Source organism: Manis pentadactyla, chromosome 13 (assembly GCF_030020395.1).
Source record: "Manis pentadactyla isolate mManPen7 chromosome 13, mManPen7.hap1, whole genome shotgun sequence".
Classification (NCBI taxonomy): domain Eukaryota; kingdom Metazoa; phylum Chordata; class Mammalia; order Pholidota; family Manidae; genus Manis; species Manis pentadactyla.
The window spans coordinates 96,951,664-96,970,095 of NC_080031.1; the positions used below are offsets into that span (position 1 = coordinate 96,951,664).

The 18,432-nt window shown below is 53.1% G+C and overlaps 1 protein-coding gene across 1 annotated transcript; it reads right to left on the reverse strand.

The window, feature by feature from the left end:
- Nucleotides 1–1,823: 1,823 nt before the first annotated feature.
- Nucleotides 1,824–2,638, reverse strand: NEUROG1 (neurogenin 1). The gene has a single exon (XM_036894178.2). The coding sequence runs from the start codon at nt 2,550–2,552 to the stop codon at nt 1,824–1,826; it is 729 nt and encodes a 242-aa protein (XP_036750073.2). The 5' UTR covers nt 2,553–2,638.
- Between the last annotated feature and the right edge of the window lie 15,794 nt (nt 2,639–18,432).

The following is an 18,432-nucleotide window of genomic DNA, read 5'->3' on the forward strand; positions in this document are numbered from 1 at the left end:
ACGTGTGTGGGGAGGGAAAACACTTCCACAAGGGGAAAATGCTACCTACTTCTGTTCACCTCCTAAACGGGTATGGTTTCTCTAATTCTATAGAATAATATTTTCCTGAATCCATTTTTGCCTCCTCCCACTAAGTAATTATGTTCATGAAAAGGAGCAAGCCAGTGAAAAAGTTTTTCTTAATGGGGGGTAACTTGTCACCTGGGGGAACAGGCAGCAATAACATTTTAAGAACTGTCTCTCGTAGTTATCCACATTCTGAAATTTAAATTAAAACCCACCACTGGCCAGTGTTGTTAGCTAATTGTCAGACAACAGACAAACACGTTGCAGCCAGAAAAATCCCCCACTGAGTTTGGGTGGCTGATTTCTCTGGCAGCAAATGAAAGCTTCGGGTATTGCCCCTAAGGACTGGCTGAGCAAGCCAGGACCAAACCCCCTGCATAGCCTCCTGCCACGCCACGTGGACACAACTGTGTGTGTGTGTGTGGGGGGGAGTGCAGACACCCTAACTCACAATTTTAGGCAGGTGCACACCCGACCCAGGGATACCACACCAGCGTAATTCATCCCACACCTCACAGCCAGGGTGATCCCAGCCTCAATGGACTACAATTTGGGGGCATTGTTTACAAATCAATTTCTCCCTCTAAATAGGCTGTTATAAGAGTGGACCCTTCTGCTTGCCCAGCCTGGGCCCACCTGTCACTGGGACTTCCTAGCCAGTGGTCACACTGTATTGATCTTTTTAATCCCCTCTCTTTGAAACACAGAGCCAGCTGACGTGGAGTTCCTCAAAAGAAAGACTCTCCCACTGTCCCCACCTCTACAGGTAGCTGCATATCCGGGCTAATTCCCCACTAAAAAGTCTTAATTGGCTTATGGGGAGCCTCAAAGATCTCCCTTGTGTTTACAAGGTGAAAGGAAATGATGGATCCCAAATGCCCTAGTCTGTCTTTATCCCTTTCTTGGTGGAAATCAGGTGCATTTTATTTTTTAATTGTTTTGAAATGGGGCTGGAGGGTTTGAAGGTGGGTGGGGATAGTGTTTCACTTTAGTGGTTGAGCCGCCAGGGGAAGGGAAGAAAAGCCCCCGAGAGACACCGACATTAGGCAAGAAACTTGATGACTTATTTTTTACTTAATTTTTATTTACACGAAACATCTGAAGTACAAAAATGTAAACTCTGATAGCTCATAATAGAATAAATTCTTTATGTACAAAAATACATTTTCATATGAATGAAGCATCTTGAATAAATTAAAGTACTCTCCAGCCCAGTGCCTGAATAGCTGCGCAAGGGCCTCGGGTTCTTCCTAGAACAAGCCTGCAGTGGTGGGCGTCGGGATCCATAATGCATGAAGCCCACTCCTTGTCTCTCCTTTTTAAGCCTTTTCATTGTATTGTCAGCCGGCTCAAACCGAATTTTCATGCTCGTTTTTCTTCATTAGAGTTCTACAAATTGTAAAATTGACTTTTCACCTCGTCTTCGGGGGCTGATGTGTCCCTTTTCTAAATCACGCTGAAGTGGTGGCTGGGGTCAGCTCCGAGCCAGCCACAAAGGAGGTTTTGTGGAGTTCAGAAAGTGCGAAAGGAAAGGCCGTCTAGGGGCGGGCAGGAGGGGCCCGAGAGTGAAGGCTGGAGAAACAGACCAAGGGGCAGCCCCTGCAAGGGTGCAGCGACCTAACAAGCGGCTCAGGTGTCTCCCTCCCTCTTTAAAGCTCCTGCTTCCTACCTCCGCCTGGACTGGCGGTTCCGGAGCCGCAACTAGGGCCCCATACTGCCTGTTGCCTAGGGAGGAGGAAAAGGTGTCCAGAAAGGGCCTAGTGGTAAGGGATGTAACAGGGCGCTGTGTGGAGCAAGTCTTTGGGCAGGCCGGGGAAGGAGAAAAGGGGGTCGCCGGGGCCATAGGCGAAGTCTTCGGAGGCAGCGGGGCTACTGGGGTCAGAGAGTGGCGAGGCGGCGGCGGCGCAGGGGGAGGCGGCGGCTCCGGAGCCCCAGGATTCGGCGTCGCTGGCGGGGCTTGGGGGCCCAGGCAGGCAGGGGGCGCACTGCGGCTGCAGGAGGCGCTCCCGGGCACCGCCCCCGGGCAGCCCCTGGTCTGCCAGGCGCAGAGTCTCGGCCAGAGCCCAGATGTAGTTGTAGGCGAACCGCAGCGTCTCGATCTTGGTGAGTTTGGTGTCGTCGGGGAAGGAGGGCAGCACGCTGCGCAGCGCGTCCAGAGCCGCGTTCAGGTTGTGCATGCGGTTGCGCTCGCGGTCGTTGGCCTTGACACGCCGGCTCCTGCGCAGCGAGTGCAGCAGCGCCTCGGAGCGCACCCGCGCGCGGCCCCTGCGCCGCCGGCGCTCCTGCTCGTCGTCCTGCGCCCGGGGGACATCCGACGCCCCGGGAATCCCGGCCGCGCCCCTGCGGGCCGGCACGGACAGCCCCGAGGCAGAAGCGGGCGGTTGGAGCCTGGCACAGTCCTCCTCGTCGGTGAGGAAGCTGGAAGGGTCGCCGCTGCTGCCGGCGCAGTCGAGGTCCGAGAGGCAGGTCTCGATAGGGGCTGGCATGGTTGCGTTATGCAGGACCCGAGGACAGATAAGAGGGCGCTTAGAGGGCTGGAGCCGGGGCTGAGGGCAGGGTCACCGAGGCGCACTGGGGCTCCTTTCGTCCCGCGCCCACTCTGTGGCCGCTGTGGGCGCCAAGGCCTTGGAAGGGCGTAGGGGCGCACGGGGAACTTGGCCTCGTCGCCTCGCTTGCAGGGACCACGCTCCCGGCCGGTCTACCAAGTGATCTCCAGGCGACCAGATCAGCTCGTGTGAGTACCGAGTGTGGCACACGACCGGCCTCAGGACCCCTTAAGTATCTGGCGCAACAATGGGCGCCCCCCCTCCGTAGCCACCTTCGCCCCCGCGGCAGCCCCCGTGAATGGAGCGAGGCGGCAGGTCAGCCCCGTGCGGCGCTCGGACATTTGCATAATTTATGCTTGCGGGGGGCCGCCCCCGCCCCTCCCCCTCCCGGAGCGTGCCCGTAATTACCGCCGGCCAATCGGCGGCGTCGCTCGGCCCCGGGAGCAGTCTCCGGGCTAAGCCGACCGGGGCGTCTCCAGTCAGTGAAACGGAGGCGGGGGCGGCTGGCGATTAGAGGCCCAGGCACGCTCCTCCGGGGGCGGGCCCGGCGCCCCTCGCTGGGGTGGATGCGGAGGCGGGGCTCGGGCGGGAGAGCGTGAGCCGCGCAATGTGTTGCGGAAACCCGGAGCCGGCTGGGAGCCGAGGTGCGTTTCCTCTCTCCAGCTGCTGAGTGGCCGCGTGACTTTGGGCAAGTGATTTACTTCACTTTCTCCATCTGTAAAATGAGGCACAAGTCTACCTAGCTGAGGATGATGTGAGATGGTGTTTGTGGGACACTTGCACGGCACTTTGGGAACAGAGGGCCCGATGAGTGGTTTTCAGACGCAGCACCCTTGGCATCTTGAGAAAACCTTATGTAAATAGACTGGGGAGTGGCGGGGAGGATCGTGGAGCAGAGGGCAGAGGTAGGCGCCCCGTCTTCGCCCAGGCTGGTGGAAAAATAGGGTATCTCTGCTGACCTTCACCTGGAGGCAGGGGTGCGGGGAGAAGCCGTGCTGAAAGTACAGGAAGGATGATCCCCTAGCTGGATAGAGCCCTTGTCTGAACACCCTTCACTCACCGCAATCACCTTCCCCAGCAGTCTCTGTAACAGAAGTTATCTCAGCGCGGTCCCGTCCTCGTGCGCTCTGCGTCTCCGGGAGGGGTTTGCAGCCCCTGAGAACGAGGGGACTGGGTCTTCAGGGTCAGGAGAGAGGGTAGCAAGCACCCAGTGGATCTCCTCTGCCCGCCTCCCCTTCTCGCCCTAGTGATGTAAAAGCGCCTCTTCTAGCAGACAGTTTTCACTGAGGGTCGGGAATTGCGTTTCTCTGGCCTCAGAGCTCATGCTGGAGCAATAGGGGCACAGACCCCCCAAGTTTGTACTTAGGGGAAAACAGTCACTAGGGAACAGTACCAGATTATGGGCAAGGGGGAGCTAAAAACAAAATGAATACCTGTCGGCAAAGTTTCCGTCTCCTGCTGACCTGTGGGTGGTGAACTCAGCCTGGTCCCTGGCCTGCTGTCCCCAGAACTGACTCGGCCTGGAGCCCCATTTCTGGACGGCGTGCTGTCTAGAAGCAGAGCCCTCCTTTACTAGCTGACCAGTGCTTGTCTTCTGGCTCAGTGGATTCTACCCAGCCCGCTCTTCTCCCCCTGCTGCCCCCCACATGTGCTTCCAACCTGGGTGGGGAGGAAGGCTGGACATGGTCCTAGATAAGGGCTTGAGGTTTGTTGCAAGTCACAAGAAGTGGCTTTAATCAGCTTATGCAGGAGTGGGAACTTGGTGGGTGATACTGGGCATCTCCAAGAACCCAGGGCTGCCGGTGTCTGCATGAGCCTGCAGGAGCCTGGGGTCCTCACTCTGCTTCTTGCCTCTGTTTCTGTCCCTGCTTCATCTTCCATGGCCCGGGTGCATTCCCCCGGCCATAAACTGATGACATTCTCTGGGTCCCTGTGTTATTTTCCTGAAACTGCTTTAATATATTCCCAACAAGAGGCCATAAAACAATAGCAGTTTATTCTCTCTCAGTTCAGGAGGCCAGAAGTCTGAAATCACGTTGTCAGCAAGGTTGTCTCCTTTGGGAGGCTCTGAGGGAGAAGCCGTTCCATGCCTCTCCTAGTTTCTGGGGGTTCCTGGCAATTCCTGGCATTTCTTGGCTTGTAGTTGTGCCTCTTCAATCTCGGCCTCTTCCTCCTCTGTGTTTCTGTCTTTGCTTTTCTGTCTTTTGTAAGGACATTTACCATTGGTCATCTTACCTTCATTCCAACTGCAAAGAACCTTCTTCCAAATATATTCACACTCTGAGGTTCTGGGTGGACATAGCTTTAGGGGAGTCATTGTTCAACATCCTACAGCTCCTTTTACAAACACCTGGAGGAGAGAATCTGTTTAGTCAGGGGAATAGGGTCATTGGAGTGGCCATGTGTCATTTCTTGGTTGCCTTGCACCTGAAGAGCCTTCTCATTCAGGAATTTGAATGCAGGTTCCTACTCTTAGTAATTATGGTGTGACCATGTGACTTAAGTGGTGTCAAGTGCATGCCCCACTTGGAACTTAGGGTCTGAGCTGGTGAAAGCTCAGAGCATACTTGTGTCATGGCAGCAAACTGGAAGGGCTGATGGCCAGTGGTGGAAGAGGTGGCCAGGACCAAGTGGGTGTCCTGACCTCGCTCTTGCCTTGGCCTGCCTTCAGCTGAGGTTCTGCTCCCCACACCCCATGTTTTCCAAGCCTGGTTCTTCAGCTTCCCATTGACTGTATGCAAAACCCCATAGTAGGCTTTTTCCTAGCGGGGATTTTTTTTGCTTGAGTTGACCAGGTGCCAAGGCTGTGGTTTGCTAAATAAAACACCAAGTTAAACCCTCAGGTTGCCAAAGCATAGAGACTAAGGCAACCCATATACATTGCTTTCCTATTCTGAGCCAAGTGCTATGCCAGACCCTGGGGAAACAGGGGTGAAAAACTGGCTGATAGGGGCCATGGGCTCTGAGTCTCATAAGCCTAGGGTTCAATGAGAAGATGATTCCTTGAAGATGATTCACCTATCCGCTGCATCTCATATGTGGGAAACTGAGGCAGGAGATCTTTTCTCTAGGTTACCCAGGGATCAATCACTGGTGGTCAAACGAGGGTCAGACTTAGGAGTCCTTTCAGTTCACGTTCCATGTTTTTCCTTCACAATCAGTAAATACACAGTGAGCAACTCCTGTGCCAAGTGCTCTATGGAGAGTCAGGCAGACCTAGTCTCGGGACAAGGGAGATTCAGCCACAGAACGGTGACCTGCACTGGCTGAGAGAAGTGCTGAGGCCACACTAAGGGAGCAGATCTGAAGAGCACTGTGTGCCTCCCAAAGCTAACGGGGGTGGTCAGGGAAGGCTTCCTGAAGAGGGAGACTTGAGAAGGCTTGAAGGATGAATGGGAAGTGAATAGACAATCTAGATAGAAGGAAGGGGTGGGGGGTGACTGTGGCCGCAGTGTAGGGTCAGTCTGGATGGGGCTTCTGTGGGAGCCTAGTGGGAAGGGAGTGGGGGGCAGTTGTGTTGGGCCTTGGATGGCCCCTGCAGCCTCTCTTCTTCCTTTCTGCACTGTCCGCTTGTTGCTGTCTCAGAGCAGGGCTGCCGCAGTTGGTCCAGTGGTTTACCGCACAAGGGCAGCCAGTGCAAGTTAGGGCTGAAATCTAGCCTCTCCACCACCCACCAAGACATGCACCCTGATGTTGGACTGCATCAGCTGTGAGAAGTATGTTTTTCAAATGTGCACAGAGGGACCTTATGAGCTAGCAGAGGCTCTGTACTCTCTCCTGCCTTTGTTACCTTCTACCTAGGCCTTGGTGACCTGGCCAGGTAGGCATCTTAGCCTTGCCCCACCTGCTCTTGACTCTGATGCAGTGAATGTTCCAGCTCTTCCCTGGACATTAGTGCCCTGTGTGCTTTTCATAAGTGCCCCTGAGGCTTGGCGGGCCCTTTCCACAAGTGACCCACTGAGGAAGGAGTTGAACCCCGGGAGGATGAGAATGAGATGATAGCTTAGGTTCCCTATGAGACTCACAGTTTTCTCTTTGAGAGAAAAAGACTGGGCCCCCACTGGGAGGGTGTATTCCTTGCTGGGGAAGATGGAAGTTTCTGTCTCCCCTTAAATCCCTTGGAACCTAGTACAGAGCACATCTGTGGAAGCCTTCATTCCCAGAGCACAGTAGGATGTTAAGTGGGCATGTAATAAATCCAACCACAGCAGGTGCCGGGGTGGTAAGGGCCACACTGGCTATTCTGGCTGCCTAATGGGTGAGCCATCCAGCTGTCAACCTGCTGGGAGGTGGAGCTGGAGAGATGGGGCAGATGTTCCAAAGGACTGGATTAAGTCAGTTTTTCATACTGCGGTCACCTGAGGTGGTGGTAATAACGGGGGACTCCACCCCAGATACCTAGAAATCTCTGGAAATCTGGATCACATGCTGAGGTCACTATTAACTGATATGTAGAGTCTCTGTGTGCCTCTCATATTGGCATAAATATCTTGCTTTTAGCATTCACCCTCCTATCTTGTGCTTGCCTAAAGCCCCCGAGGCAGATCAGGTGTGTCTGTGGCAAGGTGCTGCAAGTGAAGCCCAGACTGGGGCTCCTGTGGCTGTGCCTGCCTGTCTGGCAACTGGGGGAGTGAGGTGAGCAGGTGGGCGGGAAGGGACCCTTGAAAGGCGAGCAGGGATTGGAAGGAGCAGGGACTGTTCCTGGCAGCTCTGGAGGTCTGACTCAGGTCCAGTGTGGACCCAGCAGGCAGCTGATTTCAGTCTCTTATTGAGAGGACCTTTCTGATATCAACACACCGATAAAGGAACCAGCTTTCTGGAGAAACGGGAGGGAGAGGCTCTAAATGGGAAAAATGGGAGGGAGACCATCTAAAGCTTCAGGTTTTTTTTTTTTGAGATTCTTGGTGGAGTTTTTTTGGTTTTGTTTTTAATGAAGAAGGGCCAAAATAAGTGAAAATAATGGGAAAGTATAAATGTTTATATATCATAAATTAATGTGGTCATAAAAATACAAAGCAGTCTGTGCCGTTCACAGACAATTTCAGTATTGAAAAATGAGCATTGAATTATAGAGCCTGTAGGCATGGAGATCCAGGGATGAACCCAGATTTTAGTCTGGGGTTGCACATCATCTTCCTCCTCCAGCCCTGCCAGCAACTCAGTGACCATGTGTACGACTTCATGTGCAGTTAGTGCCCATAGCACTTGAGCCCTTTTGTGGACATGAGGCTGAGCACATGGCCTCCTTGCCATCCCTCCTCCTTTTCAGTTATCAGAAACATGAACCCCTGAGGTTGTCCAAACTATGAGTTAGAGACGCTGCAACAGGAATGAGGCCACGGGGTTGGTGTCCTGTAGTCACAAGCGCTGGGGTGATGTCCTGAGTGTGTGGGAGGCAGGGGGAGGACCTACCACATTTCATACTGTTTGCCCTGAAATTGTTTTAGCTGAGATTGATCATTCCTCATCCATTCCCGTTGGTTAGACAGAATATTAATTTTAAGAGGCTGTGTTACCTACACATAGGTTGGAATTTTGGGGGTTACAGGCAGTTCTTTTTTACAGCACACACGAGCACTCAGATGCAGTTTATGACAGTAGAGGTGCAGGGCGCTGACACCTTACTTGGCCGCTCTGCCATCTGGGTACTGGGCACAGCGCAGTGCACTGCACTGAGCTGCCAGGGCTGGTGGGCAATGCCGATGTCCACAGCTGCAGCCTTGATGGGAGTTTTTGCACGAAGAAAAGCTGTGAAGAGGGCCACCCTTTCCAAACAAGACTGTTCAACTTCCTGCATCATTTTCTTTCTGGAACTACCTGCAGGAGGGATGCCATTCATTTCATGGGTGGCATTTTTGAAAGAAAATGTAATCTTTTTAGAAAGAAGGAAGAAAAAGGTGCAGTTAAGAAGGGACAAGGGATGGTGTCAGACCCAGAGGCTCGCAACATTCTTTTCAGTCCATTCAAATACAACCACAGATACGCGTTTCCATCTAAGAGAAGCAGGGTGGGGTTGGGGGAATGGAAAGGAGAAACAATTCCCTATTTTCTTTACTGATGACCCATGACAGTTGTGGAAAGGGGGGTAGAAAGGAGGGGAGAAATGAGGCAGGAGGGGGGAAACAGAGGGGTCTTTCAGTGACAGAGCAAGGAAAATGGCAAATTATCCATGGTTTCCAGAAATCCGTGGAGGCCCCCTCAGCCCCTGCCCTGCTAAATACAGTGCTGGCTGTATGCATTTCCCACCTCGGAGATGTCTGCTTGAGTACTCTGCAGCATTGTGTACTGATATGTTTGGTTGTGTACAATCTGTTTATGTGTGGGATGAATCTTGGCCTCCAGGGGAAGTCCTGGTGCAGCCCACTTTGTTCTAGTGCTGTGTAAGAAGTGCCTTCCAAAAACACACTGGGCAATCCTGCAGCCAAATAAACTCTTCCCACAAGAATTTTTCAAATTTAATTGGAGTTCTCAAAACTCGCGTCCGGGGGACAGTATGTGCTTGGGCTGGCCCAAGGTTTGAAGTGTGTTTGTGGTTTGGGCCAGTCTTGGGTGAAACAATGTCCTTTTTGTGCCCAAAGTAGAGTGGGGGAGGCAAAGGGGGTGTGTATGCTTGTGCAGAGAGGGCCCAGGAGGGTGCAGGCCCTGAAATGAAGAGGGAGCAGGCAGAAGGTGCTCACCGCCCCCAGCCCCTCCTCAGCTGGGAGGCCTGGAATCATTTTCACATCAGCTGCTTGAGGCTACGAATCAATCCAGAACCTCCTTCAAAGCCTCTGAGTTTTGCTTTCGTAGATTTCTTGAAGTTAAATCTTCCGGGCTCAGATTTAAAACAAAACAAAACATAGCCCCTGCTGTTGCTGTCACTTGATGTGACTCCCCAAATCCAGCCTGCACCTGCCGCAGCATAGTGCTAAAGCCACAGTTAATTTTGCTGAGCAGTTTCATTTTGTCTGCTTCATGTTCTTAAGAACATCTTCAGTTGAGATTAAAAACTTTTCCCTTCCAAGATGCTTGTGGGTCAAGTGTGGGAAAACTATGGAGGGTGATTTCTTCCGTGTGTACAAAAGAAGTCAAAATGAAATTTATCCTAATGGGATTAACTCTTGGTTTTTGGAGAGAATTTAGAAGTAAACACAGAGAATGGAGAAATAAATAGCTGATGTGTTTTTCCTTTTGCCCTTCTCTGCCTTAACACCCGACTACATAAATCCATGTTGGGCTCAAGCACAAATGCATTTTATTTGTAGTAATTAAAATGTTTTAATGAGACAACCATAAAATCCACCATTAATTATTTTATTTCAAACACTTCTGCCTTCTTTTGAAGCAGGTCTATTTAGAAATAGTTTAGAGAGTAGCCTGCCGTTTTATTCTTTCCTCTGCATTATACACAGGAGTGGAGAAGTCATTTATAAATAATTACACAATGTTTTGGGTCTTTGGGCTTGTATAATATATCAAAGCGATTAGTACACTTATTGTTCCATTGTAAGTGCTTTTTTTCTCCTTTCAGTTTCACTGGCCTTGTCTTCTAGCTAAACCTTTTTCTGGAAATCTTTTGTCTTCTTCATTCTTTTTGCTTGTTACAGTCCAGGAGCATTCTTCTTATTCAAACACTCGCAGCAGGGGCAAAGAAAGCGACTTTGGTCGCATCTTAAGTTTTACCATAACTTTCTGGCATTTTCTTTTCTTCCAGTTTTCCCAGACTACGTAGGGGCAATGAAGAATGATAACATACGTGAATTATTGGTACTCCCTTCGAGTTAAAGGGGGAAGAAAGTGCCTCATTTTCTATGCCCCCAAGGGCCCGAGAGAGCTGGCGGCCGCGAAACAATGTATTTATCACTTTGCATCCCTTTGGGTCGCCGGCCCGCGCCGCGCGCCCCCACCCCCGCCGCCCGCCCTGCAGAGCCTGCGTTTCTCGATTTCTTTTATATAAGTGCACAAATAAAGACTCCTTGGCTGCAAGAAGGGGGTCTCCCGAGCCGGCGCCCACGCCCCCCTCGCGGCGGCCCGGGAGAGCGCGTGGGGGCAGCGGGCGGGCAGGCCCGGGGCGGGGGTGGGGGGGACCTCCTGGGCCGCCGGCCGCGTGCGGGGATTAGGGCCGCACGAGAGGCGACTGCGCCCCAGCCTGCAGCCACGTGAGCAGGGACCCGGCTTCAAAGGGCGCCTCCAAACTAATCCTTGTTATCCGCAGGACGCGCGCGCCTCCGCGGAGCCCCGGGCCGGACACCCCAGCCGGCGCCCCGGCTGAGACCCGGGGTGCGGGGGGCTTTGAGCACGTAGGAAACGCGTCCCCCAGAACTCGTTTGGACAATGAGGCGGAAACCCGGAATATAGGTGTTGACCTCAAAGGAACAAATGTCCTTCCTTAGGAAAACGGTACACGATGGGTCGAAGAAATCTGAGTGGGGAAAACCGACGGAGCGGCCCGGAGAGCCCCCGTGGGCGTGGTCCAGGCCGGGGCGTTGTGTCGCCCGCCCCGCCGCCCCGCCGGCGGCGGCGAGGAGCCCGTCGCAAGCTGTCCGCCCCGCCGCCCGGTTTCAGTAAGAAGGTCCGCCCGGCGCCTTGGGAGCGCTGAATGGCCGCGCACGCCCCGCGGCCCGGCTGGATGGGGCCGCATTTGCATAGCAGGTGCTGCCGCTTGTCCGTGCTTACTTAAAGAAGTCTTAATATGGGATAAATTACCAGGAATCAGGAGCAGGCGTGGGCGGGAAGAGCGGAACCGTGTTTGTCGCACGTCTTCATACCGCCGCCTGGCGCGGGGAAGGAGAGAAATATTAAGAAAGATTCGACGATAAAAGTCTCCCTACGGAGCTTCGAACTCCCAAAGAGGAGCAAGGAGAAAACAGGAGGGAACTTTAAGCAATTCGATGTTAGAATCAGTTCTGCAGCGAGTAATAGTGTAGGGATAGTAATACGATTAACCAGTGAAGATCTTTGAGTCAAAAAGTCTGGTCGGGTTTAAAATGCTAATCCTGATCCTAATCCGCCCTGTTGGCAGAGTGGAAGTGCTGCGCCAGGAGTTTATGTTGTCTTCCCTTACTTAGAGGAACATCAGGCGAACCCTGCTTGGGCCCAATGCTTGGAGAGGACGTGGGCACACCACCTCTGGGCCCATGCGCCAGCTCCAGGGACTCCTGGGCAGGGATGCTGAGCTGCTGCTTTCCACGGGGAGCAGGCCCATGTGGTTGTGCTGGCCCCAGAGTTCATCCCATGTGTGTGGAATCTTGCAAAGGCTTGGAGGAAAGCCAAGTCTCAAGGAGATGGGATTTTGAAGGATTGGGGCGGCTCACCCACCTAGCCCTGTCTCCTAGCTTCCTTTAAGGCAGACACAGGGGTATCCTCTTTACGGAGACAGACTGGTTTTCAGGTTTTTAGGATGTTGGGGACTGGAAACTGGTCTTAGGGACAGGAGATGGGGATTGGCTGCCTCAGACTCTGGCCTGCCAGATTGTGGGTCTGCTTCTCATCTTTGTGGGAGAAATGCTTGGAGTCTGGGTCCCTCTCGAGGTCTCCAGATACTCAGGGACCACGGTGAAGAAAGAGTGGGCCTGGCATGAGCACTGCCACCCCTGGTGCTCTTGGCACAGGATGCTGCCCAACGAGCTGTCAAACAGTATGGGGACAACAGGCTGCTTGCTCTCTGAGGGGACAAATGTCAAGGTGCTCATCTCTTTTGCCCTTTGGCAAAGGAGCTTTTCTCCTTCCCTCTTAGGCCCACACACTGCTTTTCAGAGCTAGGCCCCGTTATCACTGGCAGTTTCTCTCTCCTGGCCCAGTCTGACCCCACTTTGGGGCAGGTTGGCACCTGGGATCACACGGGCAGGCCTCTGGCTTGCCCCAAGTGCTTCCCAGTATGCCTGCTTTACCCGGAAGGCAGTGTGAGATGCCCAAACAGACCATATGGTTTGGAGCGAGAGCCGTGGAGCCCACAGACAATGGGCAAGCGAGAGGCCCAGGTCAGTGGCGGAGCTCAGCAGCGGCTGCAAACCTCTCTTTCAGCCTAATGAAGCTGTTGTCTGGGGGTAATGATGCAAATGCCCTGGCCCTTTCTCGCTACGATAGTCTAGAACGTGATTTGTCATACAATCTGAATCTTTGGGAGGACTTGAGACGGAACCTCCCCCAAAGATGGAGATGAGCCATATGTGCACTTTGCATCTGAAGTGGAGGTTGGGGCAGCCGGAGGGAGGACGCTGCCCACCCCAGCTTCCCAGAAGGCCAGTGTTCCGACAGCCATGAGGATATGTCCCGATGAGCCCAGAGCTGCCTGACCCCAGGGAGCCCACGAGTGGGTGCAGCACCACAGTGTTTGCCGGCAGATTAGCAGTGTTGGAAAAAATGTGGAGGCTCTGAATATTCTAAGTGGGGTGGTCATTGCTTCCCTCATTCCTTTCTCCCATGCTGTGCTATGAGGACAGAGAAGGGCCCATTCTGGGTGGAATGCTCACTTAAAAACAATGCTTAGATTTCACTGTGCTGGGTGCCCTAGCTGATGCTGACTGGGGCCAGGGTGGGCACTTCAGGGAGTGTTTCTGAAGACACAGTAGAAGAGGAGCAGGGACAAGGCCACAGGCATCCTGGGCCTGGAGCAGGTAGAGAAGGAAGGAACCAGGATGAGAAAGACACCAGGAGAAGTATGAAGACCGGCTCCTATTGTATGTGGGAGGGAGGAGAAGGCAGTTGCTGCTCCTTGCAGGAAGGGAGGCGGCTCCTCATTGCACCTCCAGCCCTGGCAATGTTTGTCCCCTTAAGTCTGGGCACAGAAAAAGATTACTCATTATCAATCTGAGTAAAGTAGACTGCCTTGGAAGGCATTGATCTATGTGATGACCCTTTTTTTTGCTGAGTGCAATAAAGAGGCACCGGTGGTCCGGAATGACCCTAATATTAGCAGTGATGATGAGTGGAGGGCAGAAGGGTCTGTGGGTTTGAGTCTGCCTTAGAAAGGGAACAGGGGAAACAAAGATGACACATTCACATCTGCCCACAGGAGAGGCCTTTCTTTTCTGTCCCACCCTTGCCTGTGCCCTCAGCGCCTAGCACAGTGTCTGGCCTAACATAATCGATGCTCAGAGCCTATCTGTGGAGAGAAAGGATGTGTGCATGGGCACCGTGTGTTCATATATGTGCATGTCTGCCTGTCTGTGGTGCACATGCATGTACATGCGTTCCTCACTATTGGGGAGGGGGGAACGGGGAGCTGGGTTGCACCATGTCTCTGGGATTATTACACCTCTTGTAACCTGAGTGTTGGCCCATAAGTTGATACCATAGCCCCGGGCAATCCTGGGTGCTCAGCTCCTGGCTGGCAGAGGGCTCGCTGGATGGCTATCTGTTTACTCATTCTCTGGTGGTGTAATTGTAGGAGATAAAATGGGGTGGGGTGGGAAATGGAGGCACCGAAATCCCAGGAGGAGAGGTCCCTAATTACGCCTGCTGGCTGTGGGGGTCAGGCAAGGGCAGATCAGAACCTTGGTCACGCCCTCACTGCCAGTCATTCCCACGGCTGCAGGTAAGAAGTCGTAGCCCAGCTCCGCTAAAGCCCTGGCCACATGATACTCTATCTCCTCCCTCAGACGCCCCTAGCCTCCTCTCTGGGCACCGAGGGAGAGAGGAGGGGGGTTACCGCGGTGACAACACCCGCTCTTAGAGCCCAGGCCACAAGCTGCTCACCGCAACACCTGTTACCGCCAAGGGGTGCGCCCTGGAGTGGGAGCCGGGTGGGGGCCCTCCTGGAGTCTGCGGTGGGGTGGGGGTGGAGGTGCTGGGAACTCAGTGGGGCTGGGTTTGCTGCTAACTGGAGGGCTAGGCAGAAAATTTCGTTTAGAAAAATGGGAATCTTTCTACAACATCTCAGCCTTCTTTTCTGCTTCAAGAAATATGTTCCAGATGCCTGTCTGCATGAGCACTGGGGATGCCCAGGGTCAAGATCTCGGCCCCAGTCCTTGGGTCCTTGTTCACTCCCGCATCATCAGCACCATCATCATCATCCATACTGATGTAAATACTATTCATGAACAGTTTTTGTGACACAAGGAGCTACATTCTCAATATGCATGGTTTTATTAAACTCATAAGCCTGTGAGTTGTATATTTTTACTCCCTTTTAAGTTTGAGAAGAGTAAGGCTCAAAGAGGTTAAGAAACATGGCCAAGGTCACAGGGCCAGCAGACGATGGAGCCAGGACTTGGAACACCCAGGACTGTCTGGTTCCAGTGCCTATGACACTAGCCACTTGCCATCCTCCTTCTGTCCCTTTCTTCCTTTGTGTGGGCACCACTGCGGGGCTGCCTGCAGCCAGGGGCTGGGGACGTGGGGCAGAAACCGCAGCCCTGCTCCATGGGGGAGGGAAGCCGCGCAGGTGTGGGGACGGCGGAAGCCCTGAGGGAGACGGCCTCAGTCTGCTGCTTGCTCACTCTTGTGGGGCAGGGCTGCGGCCGTGGCACAGAGGGGACGTGGTTGGGTTTGAAGTTGGTCTGCTCTTGTGTCCTTGGTGAGAATCAAGAGGTCTGGGTTCCCTCTTATACCTTGAGAAAATCCTTGTCCTCTTGTCTCATCTTCTGCTTCTCAAAAGGGATGATGAGAGTGGGAGGTGGAGGTGTCCCCAGGGGCTTGCAGACCAGCAGGACATCTCCAGGCTCACTGCTGCGTGCTGCCCGCACCCGAGGTCTCAGGAAGTCACCTGGCTACGTGACATCCAACGTTTCCTCTCCTCTCTGGTCTCCCGATCTGCCAGGTGAGCAGAGCGGCTGGGGAGCCGGAGAGCTGAGCTGGGGAGCAGAGCTGAAGCCAGCAGACTCTCTGAGGGCCAAAGGGGATCTTCTAGGAGCTCTGGAGTGGAGTTCGTGGTCCTGGAGTTTGTGGGCTGTCCTGGACTTGTCTCCATGTCCCTGAAGAGTTCTGCATAACTCGGCCTCAAGACCCAAGGTTACTTATATGTTCATTGGTTCAGTAATTGTTTATTCAATTCACTCATTCATTGCCACAATGCTAAGTCAGCTTTCCTGCGTAAAAGATTACTTAAGTTCCCTACACTGCTTAAAACCTTTCAAAGATTTTCCATTGTACTTAGAATAAAGTACTCCATCTTTTAATTTTAAACAACAAGGCTGTATGTCATCTGCCCCCGACTGACTGGGGGTTATCCCAGTTCCTCTGATCTTTGCCCCCTGGGTTCCAGCAAAACTGTCTCCGCTTAGTGCCTTTAATGCTCTTCTGCCCAGAGGGCTCTCCCCATGCAGGCTCCTTCTCCGAGGAGGTCCTCCTGATGACGCCCGGCCAGAGCCGCCCTCCCCGGCCCCAGCAGTCACTCCTCACCCACCCTCTGTCTCCACCCACACACGAACCTGTGGGTAGTTCACGTGTTTGTTTGTTGTTCCTTGTCCATCTCTCTGACAACTGCAAGTTCCATATGGCGGCAGTGCCCTGCTAGCTTATCGGCCCCTGCCTTCCCAAAGTCTACGGTGTTCACCCATCCGAGGTGCGCAGTATGTTTTGTGGTTGAATGTGGACATCGGTTTGAATACATTTTGAATGGTGAAGTGTGTGCCCTGCTAGTGTAGATGTCACCAACTTTCCAGCTCTAGGAAAATCTGGGTCGAAGACACAGTGAATGGTGTGAGTGCTTTAATTCTACATAGTGTGAAGCTATGTGCTTCTGAGTGGAATGTGTCCCAGAGGGGTCTCTCTCTAGGCAGGGGGACATTTTCGGATGTGGCTGGACGGAGCACATTTGTTACTTGGGCCTGTCTCCCGCAGGACAGTTTTGTGTCATGCTCAAACCCATGGGGCTCTCTGACTCTCAGTGTGCCCAGGAGGCCTGTGCACCTGCTGAGTAGGAGATGTCTGTTTTCTTTCTGAAAGAGACCTGGGCCAACGTTCTTTTTTCAGTGGTGTAGGAATGGATGCAGGCAGGCTTCCCAGTCCAAAGCAGAGGATGACATCCCTGGCAGGCCCACGAGGGGCAAGGGAGAGGAGGGTCTCCTCAGAGCAGAGTGGGGGTCGGGCAGTTGCTGAAGTCAAGGCCCACCTGGTTGGCTGACCATCAGCAGAAAGAGGCTTGGGACTGGTTTGAAGGAGAGCTGGTTGCAGTGGCAGGGCCAGAAGTGCCCAGGGGCCATCTTTGCCTGGAAGGACCCGACCTGTGGTGGTATGTTTAGTGGGGGAGTGTGAGGAGCTCTGCCCTCCTAATCAAGGCCTCAGCAGTTCTCTCAGTTGCTCCCCACCCTCCCCTAAGTCGTGGCTCTGAGCGCTGGCAGGGTGCTGGGTGTGGGAGAAGACCCCATTCCCGCCCTCAAAGAGCTGGTGGTCTGCCTGGCAATCTGAGCGTGAGCGTGCAAAGTAGCTAATGGACAGAATTCGAACACAGCTGCTGACATGCTGTCAGCCAGTCACCCGCTGGTCATTTATGGAGTACTTCCCAGGTGCGGGGTCACTGTGTGTAGTGCTGAGAAATGGGAAGAAACCTGTGGAGCTGCCCTCCTGGAATTTACATTCCAAGGGGAAAACAGACCACAGTCACAAAAATAAATGGACACCTAAGATAACAGCAGGTGGTAATGAGTGCTAAATAAACAGGCTGCCATTGTGGGGAAAAACAGGAGAAACGAATCCTGAGGTGGCAGGAAGATCTCGGAGCAGTTCGAAGCTGAGACCTGGAGGATGAGAAGGAGCCAGTGGTGGGGAGATCTAGAGGGAGAGGATTCTGGGCGGAGGTCCTAGCAAGTGCAGACTGGGCAGGAACAGGCTTGTAGTGTGTGAAGAACTGGTGGAAGGCCAGTGTATGTATATTTAAAAAGCCTTCAGCAGCGAGGTGCAAATGTTGGACAATGCATATCAACATAACGCAAATAAGAATATCTACTGAGCACTTACCATGTGCCTAGCACTGTGCTAACATTACGTCTGACTAATCTTCACACCAACCGGATGAGGTGTGCTCTGTCAGACTAGCATGCAGAGGCAATGGAGGCTCAGACGGGTGCAAACTGCCAGAGGTCATGCAGCAAGTCAGGTTTTGAATGTAAGTCTGATACAAGAGCTCAGTTCATAAGCACTAACTGAAACAATACAAACTACACATGCCTGCTCCAAGGAAAAGAGAAGAGAGAAACCAGAGAAAACTGTAGTCATGGCCTTAGGCTGTTGGGAGGACCATGTAGAGACTGGCAAGTCGTCAGTAAAGCTATACCCCGTCCTCAGGAATGTATCACTCTTGGAAGAACAGGGCTTCCTGCAGAGCATCTTAGATGTTGAAAGGTGGGAAGCACTGCCACCTGTTGGTGGAAAGGGGCGGCGGTTGTACAACAGCTCAACAGCACACAGAGCCCTCACCCAGGAAGTGTTTCTTAGCCGTGCCCTGGGCCTGCAGGCCTTCACTGGGCCAGGGCGGGGAAGGGTGTGGGGAGCGGAGTGGGCTGAGGGCTGGAGGGGATGCGGGTGAACTCGAAGGCACAACTCTCCCTCTAGGACGGAGAGGGCTGCATCCTTCACGGGACGCAGAGGATCTCAGAAAGTAAATGGAAAGGGATGTGGAAGAAGTGCGAGGTCTTGGTTGGCTTGAGAAGCGTGGAGAGGCTCCAGCAAAGAGGCAGAACCTCAGCAAAGCTATTTTTTGTGTGCGTAACTGTGGAATGATGCAGGCTACTCACTGCAGTATTGTTTGAAATATAAGAGGTGGAAACGACCCATGTGTCTATCAGTAGAGGAGTGGAAATTAAAGTAAGTTGCATCCATGTAAAAGAATGCTATGTAACTATAAGAAAATAATGAGCAAGCTCTTTATGTACTGACGGGAAGATTCTCCAGGGGCACATTA

Excerpts from the sequence above, each read along its gene's own strand:
- NEUROG1 (XM_036894178.2), bottom strand. The coding sequence starts at position 2,552 with ATGCCAGCCCCTATCGAGACCTGCCTCTCGGACCTCGACTGCGCCGGC.